The following is a 19846-nucleotide window of genomic DNA, read 5'->3' as shown; positions in this document are numbered from 1 at the left end:
CAATTGCAATTGGCTGCTACTACATAGTGGCACTGGTGCTTTCACGTGATAGGCTCGTGTCCACTACTGCTGTCACATGATTAGCTAGTGTCCACTAGATCCACATGTAAAAAAACAAGAACGACATAAAAACAAAATGCTTCATTATTAAAAGAACTTCCCAAGTAATTCAATTTCTGAAAGTTTTGCTGTTCATTCTTTGGTCCCAATTAATAAATATTTACTGATCAGTATGGAGTGAATTTAAATTCGGTGTCTGCATGCAGAAATATGGATTTAGATTCTTGAAACCTACAGTGACTTCAACAGAGATGCCTATAGCAGTGCGTCACAAGGCAGGTGAGCACGGTGGGAACGCATGGGAGTCCAGGAATCAGAGGTAAACGCGGGGTTTATTAAAGGGATAACACGATTGGGAGCACAGGGCAACATTAGCGGGGTGGAGATGTTCATGACAAGACTAGGGAAACACAATCACATGTGGGGTACCGTCCACAGTGACGTCCAGGGGAGGAGAACAGTCAAAGCAAGCAGATGGTGCCACTGATCACTGCAAAAATACGAATGTGGCTGTCAGGGCATCAAAAACAAAAGACAATGCAGTTAAAAAGACAATGGCACAAATAGTCTGATCAGAAATTCTGCATATAAGTTGTCATATAATGTGACTAACAGCCAGAAAAAAATTTTATTCTAGCTGTTAAAGATTCTGCTTTGGAAAATGAAAATGGACAGAGCTGCATGTTGTGAAGGAGTGAGAATGAAAAACGGAAACCATGAAGAATTTCTTATGAATAAAAGTAAATGAGGAAGCTTGGTGAATCACCCTTCCTGTCCCCAAGACAGACGCTTGGTTTTTGGCATGTCATGGTGCTGTAGCTCCTGCGTCCATAACTGCTGAATAAGGGGACAAACGCTTGTCAATTTTGGTAAAGCTTCTTCACCTCTTGGGACATGTCCGTTGGCTTCTCCTGCCTCTGGAACCTCTGTGAATGCTTCAGCTCCTCAAAGGCTAATGGGGATGACAACGTCGAGAACTGGGGAGGAGCTGATAGTGCCGTTAACAGCAAGGACAGTGTCGTCCCAGAAACACAGCAGGGACCCGCACATGCTGCTGTATCAGGTCCCGGGTGTGCAAAGAAATCAGACGTCTACAAGGCTCTGTGGGCATTCGAAGCCAGGGAAAAGCAGGAACTGTCCTTCTGCGAGGGCGACCTCTTTACAATTATCGACAATTCTGGCGGATGGTGGACTGTTGAGAAAATTGGCAGGCATGGGGAAACTGTAGCCACAGGAATAGTCCCGTACAATTACCTAGCAAGAGAGAAGACTTTAGAAGCACAACCGTGAGTATCCCAAAGATCAAGCATCTCTGATGGTCTTGCTAATCTGTCTGCCCTTTTCTAAAATGTTTTAAAAGAAATTAATATAATCCAACATGTTTTCATAAATTACATGTACTGTAATTGTGAGTCATCGTAAAGCTTGGAAGCTGATAGAGGAACTACAGAGTTTCTCCACCAATAAGAATTTCACAAACAGGCAATATGAGATTCCAGGCATCACATAGAGAATGTGACTGAATTGTTTTACTGCTCCCATTTGATACTGGGCACCATCGTGTGACTGGTTTTTAAAACACTTCCACAGAGGAAAGAATATGAAATAATTCAAAATTCCAAAATTTGTCCTAAGCTATGATTTTGACTCAATCAGATTATTAAACACTGGGATGCACTCATTCAATAAATTATACATAACCCTCAAAGCTTCAAGCATGGATGGTGTGTGGCTCAGTGGGCTAAGCCTCTGTGCCTGTGATTAGAAGGTTGCCAGTTTGAGCTCAGCTTCGACAGAAGAGTCATATGCCTGTGGGCCTCTAAGCAAAGCCCTTAACCCCCAGCTCCAGGTTTGCCACTTGGTGACTATCCCCTCACCATGACCTTTAAGTTTGTTCTCACCCCAGAGCAATATTCAAGTGATATATACACTTAAGTATTAAAGCAATATCTACATTTAAAAACTGAAGTGATGTCTACATTTAAATAACAAAGTGATATCTACATTTAAATATTGAAGTAATATCTACATTGCTAGCAATGAGGCCAAAAAGTAAAGGTGTCACTGGATAGAAGCCGTATTTTCTTTTGTTAATGGGTTATTTGCTTTATACATGGAAGACACCTTGCATGCTTCATTGTTTGTCCTGTATTTTATGTTGCGCTCCTCCCCAAGCTCATCATCTCATAAACAAACATAATGACACTAATAAACCTTGAAACGACGCCTACACGACTATAGTTATAGATGCCCCTTTCCCACCAAAGTTCATTAACCAACAGGGGTTGTACAATAAAACTGAAACACTGGCCAATATAGTGTTTGAGGTTTCACACCTATACATGTGCAGTGTAATGGACGGTCTTCACCATTCGCACATTCCATCAGTAAGAGAAGAATGCGAAGCTTGAATCAGCAGAACAATAGCACGGCTGTACAAAAAATACTGCAGTCCACACAACATAATGGGAGTTCAAAAGAAGACAAATTGTTGCTGCATGTCTCACTGGTGCATCTGTGACTAGTACAGCAAGATTTGTGATGTAGAGAGCCCTGGTATCCAGGGTGATGTCATCATACCACCACAAAGGATGGACCACATCCAGTGGGAGTATCTGTGGACACAAGAGGAAGCTGACTGAAAGGGATATCTGGGTACTAACCCAGATCCTATCAAAAAAAAACATCAAACCACAGCTGCCCAACTCACTGCAGAATTAAATGTGTACCTCGATTCTCCTGTTTCCACCAAAACTGTTCATCAGGAGCTTCACAGGGTCAATATTCATAGTCGGGCTGCTATATTCAAACCTTTGGTCACTCGTGCCAGTTCCAGACGTCGGCTTCAGTGGTGTCAGCAGCGCAAGTCTTAGGCTATGGACAAAGTCAAAGTAAACTTTATTGTCATCTCTGCTATATACTGTACAGGTACATAGAGAGACGAGATGACGTGGCTCCAGTTTGTTTTCAGTGCAGACGAGAGAAAGACATGTAACAAATCGGCACGTGGTAAACAAAGTAAATAAATATAAGGTATACAAAAAAAATACTATACTTGGAGATAGAGGTAGAGGAGGTTATAATAGTTATGTATGGAAAATGTGCAAATAAGTGGCAGAAGTGCAAAAATGCTTGTAGCAGAGTTTGTGTGTAACAAATTGAAATGTATTGTTCTCTGAATCCACTTTTACTGTCTTTCCCACATCCGGGAGAGTTACGGTGTAGAAAGCCCCACAGTTGTTTACCCAGAGTGCAGCAGGGGGTGAATCAGTGATGATTTGGGCTGCAATATCATGGCATTCCCTAGAACCACTACTTGTTCTAGATGGGCATGTCAATGCCAAAGACTACCAAACTATTCTGTAGGACCATATTCACCCAGCGGTTTAATCATTGTACCCTGAAGGTGGCGCAATGTATCAGTATGATAATGCACCGATAAAAACAGCTAGACTGGTGACAGAGTGGGTCGGTGAACATGAAAGTGGAGTTGAACATCTCACATGATCTGCATAGTCACTAGATCTGAATAGTATTGAGCCATTTTGGGGTGTTTTGGAGGAGTCAGGAAACATTGTCCTCCACTTGCATCACGTAGTGACCTGGCCACTGTTCTGCAAGAGGAATGGCTCGACATCTCTCTGGCCACTGTGCAGGACTCATATCTCTCATTGCCAAGATGAATTGAATAGAAGGCCCTGCAACATACAAAAAAAATTATTATGATCTAAAACCAGATGTTTCTGTTTCATCATCCAACCCCTTTATTTCCTGGTTCTGAGTTCATGAGGCTTTTTGACTGGGAACTTTTGTAATGTTGCTTTCCCACCACACAACAGGAACTGAAACCTTTATGTTAAATAAGCATGGGAGAGCAAAAAGCTCATAGGTTAGACTTCAAACATAATTTCATACAAAATCCCAAGCCACCCCAAAACCATGTAGGATGAGCAAATTGTTTTGTTAGTTATTTGTTAGCTATTGGGAGAATCGATTGTGCCGTCATGACAAATCATGACATGTATTGGTTCAAAAGGGGAGACAGATTTTATTATTTTTTTTCACGGCACGTGATGTTTAGAATTCATAATTAAATCTGGCCAGCAGCTTGATCTAATTAATAATAACAATAATGATAATATTAATAATAATAATAATGATAATAATGTTGGTATTATTATCAGCAAAATGTACTACCCAGTAGTTCCAGGTCAAGAAAAAAATATCTACTCTGGAGTGAAGATTAAAATACCTCCAAGGAACATGACAGAAGTTACTGGCTCCTTAAAAAAGTTCATTTGGTGGGAGGACCCCCCTAGAGTTATATCCAGGGGGGGCAGAGGGGCATGGATACCCTGGGGGTGTCAGAGGGACATGGATACCCTGGGGGTGTCAGAGGGACATGGATACCCTGGGGGTATCAGAGGGGCATGGATACCCTGGGGGTGTCAGAGGGACATGGATACCCTGGGGGTGTCAGAGGGACATGGATACCCTGGGGGTGTCAGAGGGGCATGGATACCCGGGGGGTGTCAGAGGGACATGGATACCCTGGGGGTGTCAGAGGGACATGGATACCCTGGGGGTATCAGAGGGGCATGGATACCCTGGGGGTGTCAGAGGGACATGGATACCCTGGGGGTGTCAGAGGGACATGGATACCCGGGGGGTGTCAGAGGGACATGGATACCCTGGGGGTGTCAGAGGGACATGGATACCCTGGGGGTGTCAGAGGGACATGGATACCCTGGGGGTGTCAGAGGGGCATGGATACCCTGGGGGTGTCAGAGGGACATGGATTCACTGGCTTTTACTATATAATAATATTTTAGAATTAGCCCTTGCTATGTGTGCACATGACTATCTTACCTGTCTTCTCGGAATATGCTCTGTGTGACCATAACCTTAATTACTTGAGCAGTTACTGAAAAAAAATAATATATATATATATATATATATATATATATATATATATATATATATATATATATAAAAAAACAGTAGAAGATTATGACTGTATCCCAAAATATGTATCCTGATAGATTTGGTTAATTTTCAAGGTGGTATTTTGGGAAGCTAAGCCGACTGGAGTCTATGAAGTATCTTTCAGGCGTGGAGAACTTCATGGTGCGGATCAGCGAGAAGGACGCCATTGACCTTGTTCTCTCAGGTGGGCAACACTCACCGTGTTTATCTCCTAATAGTAATGCTGAGCAGTGTTGTGTGCTAGAGGTGGGTTTCATCTGAGCTCTGTTTAGAAGAGTCCACATGCAGGGAATCTGTCAGCTATTCATCCCATGTGTGAGCTCAGTACTCAGAGAAACTGCCTGACTTTGTGAATACCTAGGTTTTGGTGTAAAGATCTCCATTGGATGTAGGTCAAAACACCACAAAAGCTAAGACATGACTGGGGCGTAGCAGTGGATATTCTTATCTATTGCAGTGAAGTACTTTGGGGTTCATTCAAGTACTGGCCATGGGGTTCATGACGACCCCATGAACTGTGAGGCATCTTTTGCTTCTTTTGTTTTCCCTTCATTTCTCTTGTTTAACCCAATCCAATATTTTTCATTTGTCATGCCTAGCTGGTGTTTTTCGAACATGACAGCTTACTTTATGAATTATCCATGTTTGTTTAATACTCCTGCTGCCCTGGGTCTGCACCCCACAGTGAAAATCAATGGAAAGATCAAACACTTCAGGATCTACCAGACAAGAGAGAACAAGTTTTACATCTACCCGAGCCGGTGCTTCCTGAGCCTCCTGGACCTTGTGGACCACTACAGAGAGAACTGTATAGCTGGCACCTACAAGCTTGGCACACCCTGCACCAGGGTGAGTGGTTGTGCAAATTATGGTAACAGAAGCCCATTCATCAGAAGCCTGAAAACTGGAAATAGCCCATGCACATGCAGTTTGTGTGTGTGTGACTCTGTACTGCTGAATAATATAGTATAGTATAGTATCACGGCGTAGCGTATAGTATAGTAAAATTTGAAATTGTCCTCATTTTGTTGGTTGGTGTCAAATTTCACACTCAGTGGTTGATAGGTGTCCATGAGGTGACACCCCTCTGGTCATGGGTGACTTCAGTGCAACCACTGGTGCTGACAGGGCTGGCTATGAGGGTTGTGTCAGTCCCCATGGGTCTGGTGTCCATGGTGACAGTGGCTCCATGTTCCTTGACTGAAATAAGTTTCACAACCTCACCCTCTGTGGTCTTCCTACCCAACCTAACACAGTCAACACAGTTAAGTCAAAGCTAGATAAGATTTTAACAACTCTGAGCCATTAGTTAAGTTCTCCCCAAACTAGCTTGATGGGCCGAATGGCCTCCTCTCGTTTGTAAATTTCTTATGTTCTTAACAGCAACACAACAACTAATCAATAACTATTAACAACTTAAGAACCTATTAAGACTATTCAATGACCAGTAAGTGCAAATGGAAGAGCATTCAAAGAATGTAATCAACCATATGTAATTTATGTAGGTAAAAATATGACTGTTTGGATGTTTCCCCCATATGAAAGCGGTGTCCCGCACCCCAAGACCTGTCCCACACCACGGTGGATAAGTGGGAGCTGCCCAAGGAAGAGTTCATCGTACAGGAGAAGCTGGGCAACGGCTGTTTCGCTGACGTTCACAGGGGCATGTGGAAAGGTCGTGTCAGCGTGGCTATAAAGATCCTGAAGAGCGATGGTAAGTATAGGCAATACTTGCATACCAAACATACTGAGCACGGCAACATGGATGAGAAACTGAAAAACCTGTGAGATTAAATAGTACACAAATACTTGCTATGCATTGTTGAGTAAGTCATTAAATCTAATAGAAAGCTTTAAAAAGCTGTTGAAAATGGAATGATACTGAAAATTGTGAATTAAAAAATATTTTTTGTGAATTAAAATGTTTTGTTGTAAGATCACCAGATTGCATTTTGATGTTTTGATATTATTCAAGAATTAAGGCTGTAACATATTTTTGCGAATATCTTGCAAACTGTTTATAAAAGGGCACCGCTTATATTCTGCATGATGATTCTGAAAGAAAGACATTATGCTTTGCGATGCAGTCAATGGTCTGAACCTTTGTGACGCAGAGTTATTAGTTAACATGCGTGATAAAAGAGGCGTGAGTGCAGGTGTCTAAGCATTCGGTAGCTTTTTTCTCTTTAAAAGGTTTTAGAAACTTGTGATAGCTATCAGTCTGTATGAAGAGGAAGGAGATTACACATGTTTCTGTTACCACATGCTTCCGAAGCATTTGACACATTTGCAGTACTAGCTTTTCTGTCTCACTGTCCAGCATGCAGTTTACATGCCAGAGATCAACAGCAGAGACATGAGGCCTTATCACTCTTATATCCATATGAAGCAGGCCAGCTTTTCTCAGCTGGGCAGTGCTTAGGCAGGTGGCATCCAAAAGTGATACGATGAGAACTTTCAGCTTATGGGTGGCACAGTGGTAAGGTTGTTAACTGTCAGTGTAGGAGGTCTGAATCCCACCTCCGCTCTGTGGTTGTGGAGTTTGCATGTTCTCCCCATGTCATGTGGATTTCCTGCTGTGTTAAAAACATGCAATTAGGCTAATTGTTGTCTCTTTGTACGGTGTATGACTATGTGTGTACATAAAAAGGGTTACCAGCTCTCACGCATCTCATACAGGGACGGATTACGGACCAGGCCAGCGGGGCCGCTGCCCAGGGGCCCGTGGGGCCCCTAGTCCAAAACAATTTGCAATGCTTATCAACAATGTATTTTCGTTTGTCTATTTTGGAGGGCCTACATTCTTTGGTCCTCTGCCTACAAGGGCCCCCGACCCTATAGGGAGGGCGTTTGGCTGCCAAGGGCCCTTGAATTGTGGTGGTTGTGGTGGTGCTGGTGGTGGTGGGGGCCCTTGCGAACGTTTTGCCCAGGGGCCCACACAACCCATAATCCGTCCCTGATCTCATAACATGATGTCTGACTCTCACGATCACGCAAGAAATCTTCTGGCAGATCTATATTAGTTTATTATAAACCTAAAATGAGCTACATGAAAAAAATAACTTGGGTAGTTTGCAAACCCTACAGACAATTTGCAAGGTAATAAAACTGCAATATGCGTTTTAATTGAGTGTGCAGACTTGTTTCAACATGAAAAAGTCACGCCAGGCAGCTGAGGGAAGTTGGCAACCCTACTGTACATATACCTTGTGATGGACTGGCATCTCGTCCGGGGCGACCCCAGCCTTGTGTCCTGTGCTGGATTTTTAGTTTGTTTTTTTTTTATTTTTATTTTAAATTTTATTCAGAAAATTTTGCGATTTGATCAGTGGATTATGTGCATGAGCAGATTTATGGGGTTCGTAGGCTAACATGGCTAGGAAGAGGGAAAACCTACCGGGGTGGGGGGGTACTGCTGGTAAAATTTGCCAAGTGGGGGTGGGCTCAGTCGTTCAGCCCAAGTGTAACCATTTTTCCCTTGTCAGGCTGGGGCCCTGACGTTTGCCAGCACCGTAGGCCATCGCCTATGCATTACTCCGGCCCTATTCATAGATACAAAGTAGAAAACAGAATAAATGATCACAAAAGTGGTGTTGCCCCTTTCTCATACGCGTATACAGTAACCCCCTTTCTAAAAAAGTTGGGACGCTGTGTAAAATGTAAATAAAAAACAATAAGCAATGATTTACACGTCATATAAACCCATGGAAAGAGGACAAAGACAACATATCAAAGGTTGAAACTGAGAAATATTAATGTTTTATGACAGATTTACAATCAATTTGAATTTAATGCCAGCAACACATTTCAAAAAAGTTGGGACAGGGCATGTGTGACACTGTGTTGTATCACCTCTTCTTTTAACGGCACTCAGGAAACATTTTTTTGGGGCCAGTTTTGAAAGTGAAAGGTTGTCCCATTCTTGCATGACATAGGATTTCAACAGCTCAACAGTTCGGGGTCTCCTTTGTTGTTTCATGACATCTAATGCTTTCAGTGGGTGATACGTCTGGACTGCAACCATGCTGTTGTAATACACGCAGAATGCAGTTAGGCATTGTCTTGCTGAAATATAGAAGGCTTTCTCTGAAAAAGACATTGTCAGGATGGCTGCATATGTTTCTCCAAAACCGGTACATGTATATATTGTTCAGCATTAATGGTACCTTCGCAAATGTGCAGGCTACCCAAGCCAAGGGCACTAATGCACCCCCATACCATCATGGATGCTGGCTTTTGAACTGTCCGCTGATAACAAGCCGGAGAGTCCCCACCTCTTTAGCCCGAAGGACGCAACGCGCACAATTTCCCAAAACAAAATTTGGAATTTTGATTCATCAATCCACAGGACAGTTTCCCATTTTGCCTCAGTCCAACTTAAATGAGCTTAGGCCCAGAGATGTCAGGCCCAGAGATGTCAGCATGTTTAGATACGTTTTCTTCTTTGCATGCTAAAGTTTCATCGGAAATGTGACTGAGCCCATGCAGTAATTTCCAATATGGAATCATGTCTGTTTTAAATGCAGTGCAGCCTGAAGACTCCAAAGATCACAGCTATCCAATATTGGCCTTGTCCTTTGGGTACAGATATTTCTCCAGATTCTCTGAATCCTTTAATGATATTATGTACCGTAGATGATAACATTCCCAAATACTTTGCAATATTAAGTTGAGGAACATTTTTCCTAATTTGTTCCACTATTTGCCCACACAGTCTTTCACAGAGTAGTGAAACTCTCCCCATCTTCACTGCACAGTGACTCTGCCTCTCTCCAAGACTTCTTTTATACCCAATCATCTTACTGACCTGCTGCCAGTTAACTAATTAACTAATTAGTTGTGAGATATTCTACCGGGTGTTTTGTTTTAGCATTACACAACTTTTCCAGTCTTTTGGTGCCCTGTCACGACTATTTTGGACTGTGTCTAACAAACATACGAAGCTATGGGCTGTGCCCTCAAAGTGCCATTTTTCTGAAGTGCACATTTACAGAACATGTAAATAGTTGCAGCTCAGGTTGACTGACTGATATCCCACCCCACCGCTCCCAGAGACTCTGAACATAAAGGATTTCCTTTTGGAGACCCAGATCCTGAAGAAGCTTCACCACAGGAATCTGCTCACCCTCCTGGCGGTCTGCTCTATGTCGCTGCCATATTACATCATCACAGAGCTGATGGAGAAAGGCGACCTGCAGAACTTCCTGCGGGGTGTGTGGGCCGGCGGCCTGCTTCAGTGCCATGAGTGATGTATACCGTTTCATAAGCAGAACGATAAAGAGGTTTAAGCTGAGAACATGGAGTTGTATGGAATAGAAGGGAATGGAAGAAAATCAGAAGAGAATAGATCATAACAAAACATAACAGAAAAGAACAGAACAGATGACAACAGAGGATAAGACAGAAATAATAGAAAGTACTGGGATGTTTTTGGGAGTCTATAGACTCCCTGCCCCCATGACCTTGGCACCCCGGACCCATAGCCCACTTAAAGAGTTCCATGTTCTTCAGTTTTGGGGTTTGGGTTCCCAGCATAACTTCACAGACTGTGCCTGTCAGACTAAACGACACTTAGATCCATATGTGATTTGTAATCTGAGAAATCCTGATTGTGGTCTCTGTGCCTGATTCTCAGAACTTTATAGAGAACTGAAAGAAGGAGGTGGCTTCGTTTACTCAAATGTAGAATCCACTGTGCAGGTGAAGAGGGGCGCAGCTTGAGCCTGCCCTGCTTAATAGAGATGGCGGTCCAGGTTGCTGACGGGATGTCCTACCTGGAGTCCAACAACAGCATCCACAGGGACCTGGCCGCACGCAACGTGCTGGTGGGGGAGGACTACACCTGCAAAGTGGCTGACTTTGGCCTGGCTCGAGTCGTCAAGGTCAGCGCCGTCACGGAGATGCAATACCCATCCATCAAACTGCATCGAACACAAAAGGAAGGAGAAAAGAAAGCAAACACTAGCAGGGATGATGTCTGTGATTAGAACAGCTAAGCAAGCCTAAGGGTTATAGTTGGTGCCGTAGCTGATAAATTTCAAAACACAAAGTGCCTTTATGACCATGTGATGTCACAGGATTCGAGCCAAACTACTGAGTTTCCTCATACCACAGAGTGAAACTGAAGATTACAATTAACATGTCACGTCCTCTTGGCTCAAGGTCAATCTGCCCTGCGCACACAGCAAAGGACAGACTTCCCCTCTGCAGGACTGAGGCAGTCCAATGACGAACAGAGAGAAACCATCCCGCTTTATGAGTGTTACGAGTGTCATACGCTGTGTTTGACACATTAGTGTATCATTTTATTCCAACACTCAGTACCTATAGGATCTGACTTGTCATGGAAATGGTGTGTTTGCATAGTTGTCACCATCAGTTATCTTGATTCTTGATATATTACAACAAAGAACAAAAGTTTACTATGACTATTTCAGGCTGTGGTCCTGAATGCCTGATGAGTTTACAATCCATTCAGAGGCCTAACAAGTTTGACTCTTACTGAAAAATTACACACAACTGAAACATTTAATAACAAAGTGGTTGCATCACATTATTATTACACAGGTCCTGGAATATTGTAAAAATTATTTTAGGAAATAATTTAAACTATAGTGATTAATTTTAGGTGCATGCAGTGAGGTAAGTGTTGTTGTCTGAGGCCTGCATTAGGTTGAATTGCGGCATCGCATTTCTGCAGCGGCACCTGGCTGCGGCTCAGTTCCTGCCACTCCTTTAGGGAGCACTGCTGTTTGATACTAGCATTGCTGTGGCTGTACCCTTGAGCACAGCGTTTAACTTTGAATACCATCCCCCCCACCCCCCCCTCCAGGAGCCCTTTTACATCTCCAACACCAGGAAGATGCCCTACAAGTGGACTGCTCCCGAGGCCATCAGCCACCAGCGCTTCTCCATTAAGTCCGACGTCTGGTCCTTTGGGATTCTCCTGTACGAAATCCTCACCTATGGCGCAGTGCCCTACCCGGGTGAGCAGGGAGCACCGTAGTCCAGGAGCTCATCCAGGAGCTGCCGCGCTCCTGCCCATCTCTGAAGTCTGGCCCTGACTCTCTCTCCTGTCCTGTAACGCCCCCTGTAGGTACTACCAACACCGAGACGTACAATCTCGTCAGCCAAGGTTACAGGATGCCTCCTCCACCCAGGTGCCCTGACAACATCTACAAGATCATGCTATCCTGCTGGGATGCCAAACCAGACCACCGGCCCAGTTTCATGGCCCTTAGCTACAATCTGAACCACATAAACCTCTCTGAAGCGGACTGAACGCAGGATATCCAGTGGAAATAAGCGCCGTCGGGGACTTACTGGCTCAATAAAGGTTCAAGAATGCTGCAGCGCTGCCTGGGGGCAATCAGGTGAGAAAAACAGGCTGGATTATGGGTACAAGTGTGGAAGGAGATGTTCTCCTGGCTCTTTGTACCATGCTGATGCTCTCAGAGTTACAGCAGTTCACAGACACCTTCTCAGAAATACTGGCAAGACACATTCTGCAGAAGTGCCACTTCATGCATCAAATTACTGTCCTCTAGATTCTCCATTATTTAATGTGGTTGCCCAACAGTTGTGTTTGCTGGACCATCGCTGCGAAAAAGGTTTTTGGATGAAAATATATATTTTTACACTTTACAGCTTTCAAACTCTGCGACCGTTTTGCAAATCATGTTTAATTTTTGCTTTTATATGGTACAGTGGCTGGCCTGAGGATTTTGATGCCTTGTGTGAGCATTGAAACACTGTTGTGAATCCCCGTACATTTCCAGGACCCTGATTCACTTTGGGATGGAAGTTTGGTCACATGAAGGTGACAGCTGAATAAATGTAAGTTTTCAAAAAAGCCAGACAAGGCAGTATGTACCTTCATTATAATAGAGAAGGGTGTGTGTGTGTGTGTGTGTGTGTGTGTGTGTGTATATATATCATATATCGGTGTCTGGTGTGGGACACCGAGCGCCGCGGGGGCGCCGATACTGTTGTAACGGACTTGGACGCCGACCGCGGGGACCGGGAGGACGAGATCCCCCCGCCCGTAGTCTCTACCCCCCCCCCCCCCCGCTCCCGAGCCGGGCCGGGACAGCGGGCTGACAGAGGAGCCTGGCCCGGCCGCGGCTGGGCCTGCTGGCGGCAGCGCAGTGAGTGACTCCGCACCTGCTGAGCCTGGCACTGACCCACCTGTGGACACACCACACCGGAACATCCCGAACCTGAGCTGGACCTGCACTTACTGGATTCTGATAAAGATTATGAGGACTGATGACTTGGAGGACTCACAGGCCTCCATGGACTCCAGCACCCCTGTAGGTAGGACCAAGGTTTACTCTCTTGAGCAGATCTGTTTCTTTCTGGACAGCACTAAAGGCCAGAGAAAACCTAAGATAGAGTGCTATGTCCCTACTAACTGTTTTTAGCTTCATGTACGATGGCGATGAGGAAATGTACTTTTGACGAGCTTGATAAACAGAAGCGGTACAGATTGAAGAAGCTGATGAGCACTGTTAGGAGTGTGTTACGCCACCGCTAGCAGTACAGTGGGTTTATGTTCTATGTTTTTTTTTTGTCCTTTATTAGCTCTTTTTTATGGCTTCGTTGATTTTTGGCTCGCTAAATATTAACGGGTGTCGCAATGCTTCTAAAAGAGCTGCGTTTTTTGATTATATTGCTGTAAAAAAGGTAGATGTTGTATTTTTACAGGAGACTCACAGTGATGAGGGGAACCAGGCTCAGTGGCGGGCTGACTGGGGCGGCCAGGTTGTTTTTAGTCATGGCTCTTCTGTCAGTGCTGGGGTCGCTCTGCTGTTCTCACAGAGGGTCCCAGTCCTGCGACCGGTGGTTACAGAAGTTGTTCCTGGGAGGCTCCTGCGTGTTCAGTTTTACCTGCATGAACTGTTGTTCTCGTTTATTAATGTGTATGCACCAAATGCAGGCTCAGAACGGGTGTCCTTTTTTTACAGATTTAAATACGTTCTTAGAGACGCTGTCACAGGAGAGCGTTGTTGTGGCTGGTGATTTTAATTCTACTCTGGAGCACGTGCTCGACAGGAATCGCGAGGAGCCTCACCCTGTTTCAGCTTCTGTTCTGCGATCTGTTATTGATTACCATGGTCTGACTGATGTGTGGAGAGACCATTTCTCAAAGTGCAGACAGTATACCTGTGTGAAGGTAACATGGTGTCTGCTGCTCGGCTGGACAGGTTTTATGTAAACTATCGGGAGAAGGGCAGATTTTTCAGCTGTGGCATTGCTCCCTTCCCTCTCTCCGATCATCATTTTGTTTCTGTTGTTTTCTCTTGCACTGCTTTCTCCTCGCAACATTGCTACTGGCGTTTTAGTAATAAATTAGTTCAGGACCATCACTTTGTACGATCTTTCTCTTTCTTCTGGGTGGTGTGGAGGGAGAAAAAAATCACAATTCAAATCCCTCAGTCAATGGTGGGATGTCAGAAAAGTGCAAATTAAGTTTTTCTGCCAGAACTATGCTGCATATTTCCAGTCTGAACTACGGAACCGGTTTAAAAGACTGGAGGATGAGATCTTGCGGCTGTGCACAGGAGCAGAGCCTGGCAGGGTGGGAGATGCTGAGGCCCTTCAAAGGAACCAACTCCTGTTGAAAGACCTTCTGGTGGAGAGAGGGGCTGGAGCGTTGGCCCGGGCCGCTATACGAAGGAGACTGATATGGACGCCCCCACCGCGTATTTCTTTGGATTGGAGAAGCACAGGGAAGAGAGAAAGACCTTTCGGCACTTGATCCTCCCCGATGGGCGTAGTACGTTTGACAAGCACGAGATTTTGCAACATTCCATAGCCTTTTATGAGAACCTGTTCTGTGCTGAGGCCTGTGATCAGTCAGTGGCTGATCAGTTTCTTTGAGACTTACCGAGTCTTTCAGTTGCAGATGGAGGTGTGCTGGAAGAGCCTTTGTTACTGATGGAACTTACTGCTGCTGTCCACGAGCTGTCAGTCGGGAGAGCACCAGGTCTGGACGGACTGACCGCGGAATTTTATAAATGTTTATGGCCCCTGATTGGTGAAGACTTGTTCTGTGTTTTTCGAGAAAGTGTTGATATGGGCCTTCTTCCATCCAGCTGCCGGAGGGCTGTTCTAACGCTGCTGCCCAAGAAGGGGGATTTGGGACTTTTGAAGAACTGGCGACCGGTCTCGCTTCTCGGTGTGGATTATAAGATCTTGTCCAAAGCTCTGACTAACCGGCTGAAAACGTGTGTTTCGACGATCATTCACTGGGATCAGTCTTACTGTGTACCAGGGCGTTCAATTTTTGATGACCTTTTTTTAGTAAGAGATCTTTTGTCCTTTGTGTCAGAACGAGGTTTGGATGTAGGTCTGGTCTCTTTAGATCAGGAAAAGGCATTTGACAGAGTGGACCACACCTTTCTGTTTAAGACCCTTCAAGCCTTTGGTTTTGGTCCTAAGGTTGTTTCCTATATTAGGCTCTTGTACACCAATGTGTGGAGCCTCCTGAACATTAATGGCTCTCTCACCAGGCCTTTTCCTGTCACCAGGGGGATACGGCAGGGCTGTGGGTTGTCTGGGCTGCTGTACTCACTGGCGGTGGAGCCGCTGCTTCAGGCTTTTCGAAGGCGTCTCCTGGGAGTTCCGGTACCTGGCATCAGCCTTGGAGGAGGAGTGACTGTTACACTTACTGCTTATGCAGATGACGTCACTGTTTTTATCAGGTCCAACATATGGAGGTGCTTACAGCACTTCTTGGTGACTTCCAGCGTGCCTCTTCTGCTCGCGTCAACTGGAGCAAAAGCGCCACTTACCTGCTGGGCCGATGGCCCGGGCGGGGCCCTCCTCAGCTGCCACAGCAGTGTGTATGGGGCAAGGATGGTATCAGACTGCTGGGTCTCTACCTGGGAACTGAGCGTTTCATGGACAAGAATTGGAGCAGATTGGTTGACAGGATTACTGGACGGCGTTGGCTGTGGGTTTCGCCCCAGCTCTCATATCGGGGGAGAGTGCTGGTGATTAATAATTTGGCTGCCTCGATGATGTGGCACCGACTCATGGTGCTGGATCCTCCGATGGACCTGCTGCATCAGGTTCAGAAGGGGTATACTGATTTCTTCTGGAATGGGTACCACTGGCTCCCTTCGGGGATTCTTCATTTGCCAGTGTCTGAAGGAGGGCAGGGCCTGGTTCATCTGCTGAGCGAGGTCAGGGGGATGAGGCTCCAGTGTGCACAGAAACTGCTTTACAGCACCTAACACCTGCCGTGGATGCATGTGGCCCTCGCCCTGCTCTGCAGCTGCGGAGGCCTTGGATATGATAAACAACTGTTTTTACTTTCTGGAGATGCACCTCAGCTTATTGGTGTGCATGGTTTTTATGCTTCGGTGCTGAACGCTTGGCGCTTGTTCTGGGTGGCACGGATGGAGAATGACCATTATGGCCTTGAGGAACCACTGTTTCATAATTCCTTTTTTTCTTCGCGGCTGAAACTTACTAACTCGGTTCATAAGATGCTTGTGGAGTTGGGGGTCACAAGGGTTAAACATGTTTTGAATGCTGAGTCTGGACACTTTTTGTCACCTGCCTCACTTGCTGCCCAAGTGGGGTTCCAGTCTGTGAGAGTGCTTGGACACCTTTTACATGCACTTGAAGGTTCTTTTCCCCCACCCTTTCTGGACTATTTACAGTGGGTTCTGGGTCGAGGTGCGACCTGCCCTTCCTTCCCAGAACTGTGTGTTACCCCGTTGGTAGCTGTTGATCACAGTGACTGGTCACATCCTTTCCTTTCGGTTCTTGCGGGATATCCGGTTCTCCCTGGCAGGGAGGAAACTCCTGTACCATGCTGCCGTTAAGTCTTTTTTCTTTCATGACCTGAAAGGGCGGCCAGATACGAAGTGGAGGCCCACTTGGCTGGTCAAGGGGAGTTTTTGCCGTCATGGAGGCTCCTCTATAAGCGACCGCTTCCCAAACGTTCAGGGGACTCTGAACTGAATCCTGCACTGCATAATGCCCACCAACAGTTTTGTGTCTCGGTTTAATGTTAATGTTGTGTCTCAGTGTTTGTTCTATAGTGCGCGTGACACTGTTTTCCATACCTTCTGTCATTGTGCCCGACTGGCACCCCTGAGTGGGCTGCTGGGTCGCTGGCTCGTTGGTTTGGGCATCATACTCACCGATGCTGTTTTTATTTTTGGATGTAAATGTTCCAAACCTCGAATGGCTAAATATTGTTTGGCAAATTTTATTATTGCACAAGCGAAATTGTCCATTTGGAAGACTCTACGTCTGCGTCAAGATATATATATATATAATCAATTAAAAAAAAACTACTGAAAGGAAAACAAACTAGTCCATTGGCACGATGATTGCCTGATGTGATGTGATCTGATCTGCTATGGACAGCTGACTTTGCACAGAAAGGTGACCGAGAAGCACAGAGCACTATAGAAAGTTCATAAGCCTGAACTTGAAGGGCAATACGCTACTATCTGTTTTACCTTACATGGAAAATAAATAAGAACATGAACATGGTGACCTAGCAACTTGCCCATAGGTGTGCATGTGTGAGTGACTGGTGTGTGAGTGTGCCCTGCGATGGGCTGGCCCCCCATCCTGGGTTGTTCCCTGCCTCGTGCCCATTGCTTCCGGGATAGGCTCCGGACCCCCCGCGACCCAGTAGGATAAGCAGTTTGGAAAATGGATGGATGGATGGAATACCAACTCTGGCAAACAACAACAGTTGCAGAGTTCTGTAATTTATAACTATATACCTCATATAGTTATGATATTAATTTCTTTCATTTACCACTACACACTTCAATAATTACTTGTTACTTAAATTAATAACAAAACGAAAAAATCTGCTATGGAATTACTGTAGTGTTTAAACAGTAACTGCTACCAACATGTGGAAAATTAAAAAAAAAAAAAAAACTCTCCTGAATCCTGTTTCTTCTCTCAGCTACACATTTCAAGCATTCTGTTAATTGCTGACAGCCAGTGTCTCAACTACCGAACAGGGGTGATCACGAAGTGTGATAAACGCCATCATTTTCCATGTGAAATCTTTTGATTTTGCCCTGTCTGAACGGAATTTTATTTTGCTATGAAACACTTTAGTTTCTGATCAAGTAGTTATTAGATATTGATGGCCAATTGTTACTGTATCAGCCGATACCGATAGTTGGCTGATACAATCGGTGCATCTATGACAAACTCTCAGATGACTCAGGTGGGAGGTATAGGGCTTTGCCCATGATGTTTAACAGAAGGAATGGTCTGCCGTTGACCTCAAATTAGGGATATAGTTGGGTGGTGAATGGGGTGCTTTGGGGACCGCCTGAATCCCACTGAAACCCCTTCCTTGGATGAAGTAGAGTGGGGTAGACTCAGAGGTGGACAGTGAGGTCACTGAAGTAATTAAAAAAACCTTTCAGTGGTACGACCCTGGGGGTATATGATGTTGAGGGGCTATCTTAGCTAACACACCTCTTTAACATTGCATGGAGGTTGCCTTTGGATTGATTGGGGTGGTGGTCCCAAGTTTTTAGAAAAGGGACTGGAGGATGTGTTCCAACTTTAGTGGGATCTATGTCGGGGTACTGGAGTAGTGAGTCCATCTGTTAGTTGAACCTCAGATCCTGGAGGAGCAATGCAGATTCTGTCCTGGTCGTGGAATATTGGACCGGGTTTTTACCCTCATAGGGATATTCGAGGATTCATGGGAGTTTGCCCAACCAGTCTATATATATTTTGTGGTCTTGAAACAGACAGCTTCATGGCTGTGACCTTCAGTGTGAACTGGGGCGATTTGTGGCTGAGTGTGAAACGGCCGGAATTAGTACAGCACTGACAAGCCTATGGCAATGGTTCTCAACCGGAAAAGGGTGAATAGTTTGAGTATCTCAAGGTCTTGTTCACAAGTGTGGGAGAATGGGAGAGGTTAAACAACAGCCAGATCGGTGCAACATTACTTGATATTCATCCAGTTGTATACTGTTAATTTTCATACTTAGCAGTTACATACCTAGCGATCTACAATGTTAATGTTAGACTGTTCACACTTACCTGTTGCTCACATAGCGTTCCTTTATATCTATTTTTTCTTTCTCTGGTTTCACTCCAATTCAATGTTGTCATCTTGACTTGCACAACAGAAAAAGATGAAAAAGCATCATCAGTGTCCAATTCGAAGTGCACATCATCTTCCAAGTGTTCCACAGCCAGCGCCACTGCAGCAGCTAGAGCTGCGGGGTCACATTCGCAGAAATGGAGCTAGAAATGAAGGATCTAGATTCGGAAAAGGCTACACGAGAAGCAGATCTACGAGCACTAGAATCTGAAAAAGCAGCTGCTGCTGTCACTGCAGAGGCTGAAGTTTTGGAGGCTGCAGCCGGAATAGAATGTGAGGATATGCGTCGCACCAGGAATGGCATCTCACCACAGGCACAGTGATCAGGGGCAAACGTAGAACATCAGGCTCAGATCAGCTTCGACCCCACCCCACTCCACCCCACTCCACCCCACCCCACCCCACCCCACCCCACTCCACCCCACCCCACTCCACCCCACCCCACCCCACTCCACCCCCTTTAGAGACAACCCCAAATACTAGAACAGGAAACCCCTGAGTTAAGCCCGAAATACAACCATGACGTCTTGCCCACAATGACAAGGCACTTACAGCAGGGGACTTCCCAGCATCAGAGCACTCTAGCTCACACCCACACTCCTCCTCCTCAAAGGTCTATCAGAAGCAGGGTTCTTCTTCATTCAGGCATGCAAGCTATCCAGACCATTTCCCTAGGAACACACA

The 19846-nt window shown here is 45.2% G+C and overlaps 1 protein-coding gene and 1 long non-coding RNA gene across 2 annotated transcripts; one reads left to right on the top strand and one right to left on the bottom strand.

The window, feature by feature from the left end:
* The first annotated feature begins 669 nt into the window (after positions 1-669).
* Positions 670-13020, top strand: LOC125747103 (tyrosine-protein kinase SRK3-like). Its single transcript, XM_049021861.1, has 8 exons — positions 670-1346; positions 5121-5230; positions 5732-5895; positions 6592-6760; positions 10099-10257; positions 10747-10928; positions 11879-12032; positions 12143-13020. Exons 1-8 carry the CDS (start codon positions 955-957, stop codon positions 12325-12327), a joined length of 1515 nt encoding a protein of 504 aa, XP_048877818.1. The 5' UTR covers positions 670-954; the 3' UTR covers positions 12328-13020.
* Positions 10839-19534, bottom strand: LOC125747114 (uncharacterized). Its single transcript, XR_007399174.1, has 3 exons — positions 19455-19534; positions 19099-19175; positions 10839-10967 (listed from the first exon to the last, which is right to left on the bottom strand). It is a non-coding gene; the product is annotated as an uncharacterized LOC125747114 (long non-coding RNA).
* Between the last annotated feature and the right edge of the window lie 312 nt (positions 19535-19846).

Source organism: Brienomyrus brachyistius, chromosome 8, assembly GCF_023856365.1.
Source record: "Brienomyrus brachyistius isolate T26 chromosome 8, BBRACH_0.4, whole genome shotgun sequence".
NCBI lineage: Eukaryota > Metazoa > Chordata > Actinopteri > Osteoglossiformes > Mormyridae > Brienomyrus > Brienomyrus brachyistius.
The sequence above is the reverse complement of the archived record's forward strand: the minus strand, read 5'-3'. Positions and strand labels throughout refer to the sequence as shown.